The 7,938-nt window shown below is 36.3% G+C and overlaps 1 protein-coding gene across 1 annotated transcript; it reads left to right on the forward strand.

Annotated features, from left to right (window-relative positions):
* The first annotated feature begins 249 nt into the window (after nucleotides 1-249).
* Nucleotides 250-4,380, forward strand: LOC149383851 (ABC transporter A family member 7-like). The gene is made up of 14 exons (XM_089627922.1): nucleotides 250-385; nucleotides 666-781; nucleotides 896-1,054; nucleotides 1,155-1,320; nucleotides 1,429-1,554; nucleotides 1,675-1,767; nucleotides 1,917-2,206; nucleotides 2,299-2,499; nucleotides 2,846-2,955; nucleotides 3,069-3,153; nucleotides 3,298-3,426; nucleotides 3,528-3,636; nucleotides 3,741-3,829; nucleotides 4,081-4,380. Exons 1-14 carry the CDS (start codon nucleotides 250-252, stop codon nucleotides 4,378-4,380), a joined length of 2,109 nt encoding a protein of 702 aa, XP_089484048.1.
* Nucleotides 4,381-7,938: the final 3,558 nt, after the last annotated feature.

A 7,938-nucleotide genomic window follows, 5' to 3' on the forward strand; every position in this document is an offset into this window, starting at 1 on the left:
TTTTTTATAAATTTTAAATATTGTTCGAACGTTTTTAGCATTTCATTTATGCTTTTAAAGTTTAATGATTTATTTGTAATTATTGATTATTTACAACTATTAACGCCTCTTTGACTTTGTTAATAAAATCTTGTGCTATTTACTTGAAATTGATCAAAGATTGGTAATATGGCGAAATTAAATTTTCATATGGCTATATATCTAGCCCTATTATTATTATTTGTTTATACATTGTGACGACGTTCTCATATGCATGTTATGTCCGTAGAGGTTGTGTGCTTGGAAGCTCGAAGCTTGTGGCGGAATAACGCGTCCGTGATCATCAATGAGCTTTACAAAGGCCGTGCTTTAGAAGATACACAGAAGAAAGCCAAAATACTAGCAGGTAACAATAAGGACTACGATGATATAACATTCTAGATTATATTGATGGTCGATAAATTACACTTTAAAAAAATTACCTTCTAGATCATATATTGGATTATAAACGCCCTGATCCGGACTTTGTGAGCACAGTTACTTAATAAGAAGCACAAAATAAAAGACTCACAAAACATGCATTGCTGTTGTTAACTATAATTTTTTTTTTTTTAATCTTTTTATACTATTTTCTTGTTTTGTTCTTTACTTAATCTCTTATCTATGTACTGTATAAATATAATCAGCATATGATTTTCTAAACACAACTAAGGATCTGTTCAATGTGAGCATATTGTTCAAACCCAAAAAGGACGACAATAACGATCGCAAACTACAGCGGATTCCGCGATCGGTGAATCTCGTATGTTCCTAGACTTGTTAATTAATTACTTGTTATTATTATTAATCACCTGTCTTGTTACCCTCAAATGATTGTTTGAATTAATGTAAACTTTTTTTTTTCTTTCCCTTTCAGGTAACCAATGCTTACCTTGAGTTTCTTAAAGGCCCAAACACAAAAATACTTCTTGAGTTTGTCAGCGAAACCCCGAAAGCGCTATCGAAAAAGGGTTCGGATTTCACATCTCGCCATAGCACAATAACATTTGTGTGGCTTTACCAGTTGCTATTACCTGTAAGTATACATATACAAGCATATGATCTCTGTGTATTTCTAGTACAATTTTCTTGGGTTATTAATGATCATCTCATATTATGAATTGACTTTGGTCTAGGTTATGTTGGCGTTGCTGGTTTATGAGAAACAAAATGGATCGAGGGTTATGATGGCATTGCACGGCCTTGGTGACGCTTCATACTTGGCCATTTCATATGCTTATTTTCTTTTGATTTCAATGGCCTATTTCTTGCATCTTTTGATCATTGGCTCGCTCATTTTCGGTAATACAATAAATAATTTTTAATGAATTAGTAGTTTGATTAATTGGGTTAGGAATATACTAGGTTTATAACATATTTTTCTCTCTCTTTTTTTTAATCCCTTTTCAGGAATTGATTTCTTCAGAATAAATAACTTTCTCATCCACATTGTGTTCTATTTCGTCAATGCCAACTTACAAATTTCGATGGCTTTTCTCGGCTCCACGATTTTCAAAGACGCTTGGATCGCAACAGGTTTTTCTATGTTCATCATTTTTTTTTTTTTTTTTTACTTACCTAAGCTATATAGCTATTTCCTAATAAAAATCTCTATCAAGTAAGTGGATAATTTTTTTTTTTTTTTTTTTTTTTCAGTTCTTTCTTACATGTTTATTGTCTTAAACGGGCTGGTAGGAAAGGACATTTTTGAAAGTTCCACCAGAGGTCTATCATTCTCAAACCCTAACGGTTCGTAAAAAAAATATTGTACTAGTTTTAAATCCATTATTTAACTCTTAAAACCCTAACTATTCAGTTCATTTCGACAGCGAATTGGATCGTCGCATTGGAATTTTTACCCTGCTTTGCTCTGTATCGTGGGCTGAATGAGTTTTCAGAATACACAGAAATGGCAAATTTTAGGGGAATCGGCATGACATGGAGAGACTTGAGCGATGAAATGGACGGAATGAGAACCGTCATCGCTATCATGCTCTTCGAGGGGCTTTTTTTCCTCGCGGCTACGTTTTATATTGTCTTGGTGGGAAAGTGTCCTATAGATTTCCTACAAGACTTGCGTGCCAAGAAATCTCTTGCTAAAATAATGTCTCTCTCGAGACCTTTTCGTCAAAGTCAAAGTTCGAATTTGATCTCCGTTCCCATGGAAACGCCAGATGTTACCCAAGAGGTTAAAAATTGTTTCCAATTTTTTCCCCAAAAAAATAATTTAGATGGTATATATAATTAATTGTAACATTTTTTGCTCTTTGTATTTGATAGAGAAAGCGGGTTGAAAAATTCTTATTGAAGCCCGATCGGATTTTTTCGACCGTTTGTTACAATCTCACGAAGTTTCACCCAGAAGTAGATGGAAATCCTCCGAAGTTGGCGGTGAATGGGTTATCTCTCGCGGTGCCTCAAGGGGAATGCTTTGGCATGGTGGGACCGAATAGAGCCGGAAAGACATCTTTCATTCACATGGTCAGTATATATAATGGTACAAATTTTATTTTCATTTTTCTTAGGGTCTAATGTCTATCTAGTCATATAGAATATTAATAATTTCTAAATAACCAACGTTTAGTTAATTTTTGGTAAATAGTCACGTAAATCTATTTACGCAGAGTAAATTTATAGTTAAATATGTGTAACTAACGTTAGTTACATCATATTTTTGGCTATTTACAAAAAATTATAAAACGTTGGTTAAAATATAAATGCTTATGTTTTTGTGGCTTATATCGCTAGATATTTGTTTTTCTTATGTAGTAAATATCTTTCCAAAATTAATTATTACTGCTTATAAGTCGAGAAAGCTTCAATATAGATGGCCGGTATCATGAGGCAAACCTCGGGGACAGCTTTAGTTCATGGTATGGATGTACGGGCTCAGAGGCACAAAGTACAAACGAGAATAGGCGTTTCTTTGCATCACGAGTAAGCCCTAATCTCAATAGATCAATCGAATAATTTCTTACTTTATGTTAATTTTTACTACTCTTTGTATATCGGTAATATCTTAATTTCGCTTCACTCGATATTTTTGCTAGCCAGCTTTGGGAAACCCTAACACCAAGGGAACATTTGCAGTTTTACGGCCGGCTAAAAAATCTTTCAGGATTGGCCTTAAATCAAGTAAACTCTTAGTGACGTCTCACCATTTTTTGTGCTTTTGTGTTGACTCGAACCCATCCCTTAATTTGGGGGAAGAGCGTTTTACAAACTAAGCTAGCCTTTTTCTCAAATTATTAAGATATTTTCAAACTTTTTTTTTATAAGGCAGTGGAAGATGCATTGAAGGGTGTGAATCTGAACTATGATGGCGTTCCTGATAAGCAAACAAGGCAATGCAGTGCAGGGATGAAGAGAAGACTTAGTATTGCAATATCACTACTTGGAGACCCCAAAGTATGCAAATATGTATCACATACATATATAATTATAATAAATCCAGTGTTTAGGTTTTTCCTCATATATATGTTGAATAAATATGATAAAAATCTTCCAAGGTTGTGTTCATGGACGAGCCGGCCAACGGGATTGACCCATATTCGAGAAACCTCTTGTGGAATGTTGTAAAGAGGGCTAAGTATCAAGGCCGGACAATCTTCCTCGCAAGTACGATTTCTCTCTCTCTCTCTCTCTCTCTCTCTCTATTGGTATATTGTTAATCTCCAATACTCATATAAATTAAATTTTTTACAATAATGTAAATAATCTAGCACATTCAATGAAAGAGGCCGAGGTGGTATGCGACCGGATAGGAGTATTTGTAGATGGAAGGCTTCAATGCATAGGAAATACCAAAGAGGTAATGAGTATTAGCATTTTTCACTCATATATTACTTTGGATTTTTTTTTTTACGATTTAATTTCGGAGAAAATTTGAAATTCCGAATATTTTAATTATATTTTTAAAGTTGAACAAATTTATGTCGAAAACATTAAAAAATTTAAGTGAAACGTAAATATACACAAATCAATCAATCATGATCCACATGCGAAATTTTAATCTTAGATTCGCTAATTAATTAGATATTTTGTATATATATTTATGGGCAGCTAAAAGCTCGACTTGGCGCTTCCTATGTATTGACAATGACGACTCCGCCGGAACATGTTGAAGATGTTGAGAAGTTGGTGATGAGTCTCACACCTAATGTCATTAAGACGTACCCCAATAATATTGGAGGGACACAGAAGTTTGAGCTCGCAAAGAGTGGTGTTAGGATTGGTGACGTGTTCAAAGCCGTTGAGGACGCTAAGCGCAGGTTCACGGTAACAGCGTGGAGTCTCGTTGACACTACTTTAGACGACATCTTCGTTAACATCACCCGTAAAATGCAAGCCTATGATTCTTGACCAAGTCTTGTCGATCTTGATCGATATATATATATATATATATATATATATATATATATATATATATTTTCTGAAATTAGTATAATTTAAAACTTGATCTTACTCCTCAATTTTTTTTTTTTTTTTTTAATTTAAACACAATTTTTCTTAGCGATTTAATTTGTAGAGGCTAAACTCGAAGTTGTATTTTTTTGCCGGGTGACTTAAATTTTTATTTTTATTTTTCCCTTCTGAAACTGATGTATAGTATACAAATTTAGGGAAGATAATGTTGTATATTTAATCACGAAGTGTGGCCATAACGGTAATATACTGGGTCTGATTAATTTTTATTTTAGATCCTGTTTTCATGCTACCGATAATTAACAATTTCCTCAAATACTAATTTTTTAAAGTAAAAATGTAAAACATGATTATAGCTAAATAGGCCCCTTCAAATGTGAGAATTTCGTTTAAGCCAACATTTATAAAAAATACCTTTAAATAAGAAAAAAATAATATGGAATCGTAAACACGGTAAACATCAAGGATATTGTTGTTACATTAATTGGCGATTTAATGTTGGCAAAATAATATAGAATCGTGGAATATATTATCGGATAGCGTTGGGCTTTGTTACAATTTTCGGTCACAAGTGTCGCAGTTTGTGTTGTAACAGTCCTGTATAACAGTCTCGGCCCATTGACTTTTGGGCTTCGCTACTCCGACTTGAAGAAGGATTCCAGCGTGGATTAATGAGATAATGGGCTGGTCTTCCTAATCCGACTTCAAGATTCGTGTTGACCTAGTTTTCTCATATAAATAGGTCATCACCTCACCTTCTACACTCACGCCTTTTGAGAGATTTATTTGAGTGTTTAGCCGAGCTAGAACGACCTGTGTTCAAGCTTTTAAGGTGTCTTTTACCTCTGCTTTGTTGCCTATATACGGGTGATTGTATTAGAAGCTAGAGGTTAGGTTTTTCAATTGTTTTTGTTGGGAAACACGTTTAGAAGTCTCGGGAGAGATATTCTGTGGGAATCGAGGGGATCTCGTACTTAGGGGGAGCCTAAGTTGCTGTTGAAGAGGATAGACGTAGGTTGGGTAGCTAGCGAGGGAGTCGTTGAGTGTAAATCCTTATTGTACCACGTTATCATAGTAAACTGCTTTCCACCGGGCAAAGGCCCTCCAGACGTAGGCACGGATTGCCGAACTGGGTTACCAACTCTGGTGTCTCTTTATTATTCCGCACTCATATCGTTTATCTCGTGTTTCTCTAAATTTCAGCAACTGTCGCATTTTCTGTTACAACACTTTCTGCAACAGCTGCGCAGATTCAGTAATTTCAATTGGTATCAGAGCGGTTCACTCAGTCCTTTTGATTGTGATCCGTAATGTTACTGATCTGTTTATTTAGAGATGGAGTTCATGAGAGAAGGTGCATCTATTGGCCGTCCGCCCCTCCTCGACGGTGGAAACTACTCGTATTGGAAAGCTCGGATGAAGGCCTTCTTAAAAGCACTAGACGAGAAAGCTTGGAGAGCCGTCCTCACTGGCTGGAAGCACCCCACCACCACCGATGATGCCGGAGAGACTGTTTTGAAACCTGAAGTTGATTGGTCAGTGAATGAAGATAAACTGGCAAGCGGTAACTCTAAAGCTCTTAATGCGATCATGGCTGCCGTCGACCCCAACACATTCAAGCTGATTTCTACATGTGACATGGCCAAAGATGCATGGAATATCCTTCAAGTCACTCATGAAGGAACTGACACGGTACGAATGTCTCGTCTCCAGCTTTTGACTACTAAATTTGAGAACTTAAGAATGACAGAAGATGAAACGATTAGTGAATTCAATTCTAGACTTTGTGACTTGTCTAATGAATCGTTTGCCCTTGGTGAAAAAATGTCTGAGGAAAAACTTGTCAGAAAAGTTCTACGGTCGCTTCCGAAGCGGTTCATCTACAAAGTCACTGCCATTGAAGAGGCTAAAGACGTATCCACGATGAAGCTGGAAGAGTTAATGGGTTCCCTCAGAACCTTTGAGATGAACGATGAGCACCACAATCCCGAGCCGAAGACTCATGGAATTGCATTGAAAGCTGACCTCGACAACAATCACGGCCTTAATGAAGATGAAGACTTGGCTAGGAATATCTCTCTTCTGGCTAAGAACTTTGGCAAATTCATGAAGAGGATGAACAACAACACTCGCAGAAGTGTTTCAGAAACTGTCTCTGACAGTTCCCAAAACAGATCCAACGCCAACGAAATTTCCACAGATCTGAATGTCAAAGCTAAGGGGATTCCATGTCGAGAATGTCATGGATTCGGTCATATCCAAGCAGAATGTGCCAACACCCTCAAGAAGCGTAACAAAAGCTACAATACCCGTACTTGGAGTGATGAGGATTCAGAAGAGGAAGACATTATCGACAACTTCCTTGCTTTTACTGCCCGTGATTCTCAAGACAATTTGAAGCCATGCAACACTGTCGCAGGTTGTGTTAGTGACGTTTTCTACAACAGCGACTCTGAAGTCAGCAGCAACGAAGAAGATGAAGAAGAATTAACACTTGAGTCTGTTACCAAGGCTTATGGACTTCTCTACAGCAAGTGGAATGAGGTTGTTAGTCTTAATCAAAGGCTTTATGAGAAGATTGCCACCGCTTCAAAAGAAAAGGATGAACTCCTTGCCTCTGTTGCCTCCTTAAATGAAGAATTGAAATCTGAAAGATCTCAACAAGATAAGTTTCTTTCTGAAATAACTCTCTTGAAGAAAAATATTAGAATGCTCAATTCTGGAACATCAAAACTTGATGAAATTTTATGTATAGGAAAAACCAGTGGCGATCATCATGGTATAGGCTATCAGAGAGGAGGAGCATCCAGCTCTAAGACTATATTCGTCCCGAGCATAAATTTCCAGAATGAAGCTACTGGCTCAAGAACTGTTACAACAGTTTCTGCAACACCTGCGAAGGCAAGCCAAAAATCTTGGGTTTGTCATTACTGTGCGAAGAAGGGTCATATTAAACCCTGGTGTTACAAGCTCCTGAAAGATCTGAAAAAGCAAAGACGTTCAAGGTCAAACCCTCTTGCCATGAAAAAAGTTTGGAAAGTCAAAGATTCACAAAATCACGGTGCGTGTACTCCTCTGAAAGTCCCGACCAAAGACGAGCAATCTATCGTATGCGGTAACTTCATAAAAGAGGATGTTGTTCCGAAACAACAACTTGCAGATATTTTCACGAAAGACGATTCAAAGTTCGAATCACTTAGACCTGTCGTGGGTCTTTGTGTGACTGATTCGTGATTTATCATCGACGTGTATTCGAGTATAAATATGGAAAATTAATGCTCGAATACACTTTTATTGAGGTACGATATTTTTTACCTCAAGTGCAAGTTGTCATGTTAATTCGGATTTTTAGTGTTTGTCCGATGAGTTGTCTTTGTGTTAAAAAAAAAAAAAAAAAAAAGTCAAAGTTCGAAAAAAAGTTCAAAAGTCGAAATTAAAAAAAAAAAAAAAAAGAAGTCGAAATTCGAAAAAAAAAAAAAAAAAAAAAGTTGCAGA

Source organism: Urtica dioica, chromosome 10 (assembly GCF_054948205.1).
Source record: "Urtica dioica subsp. dioica isolate 48M chromosome 10, U.dioica_male_clone48M_v1_H2, whole genome shotgun sequence".
NCBI lineage: Eukaryota > Viridiplantae > Streptophyta > Magnoliopsida > Rosales > Urticaceae > Urtica > Urtica dioica.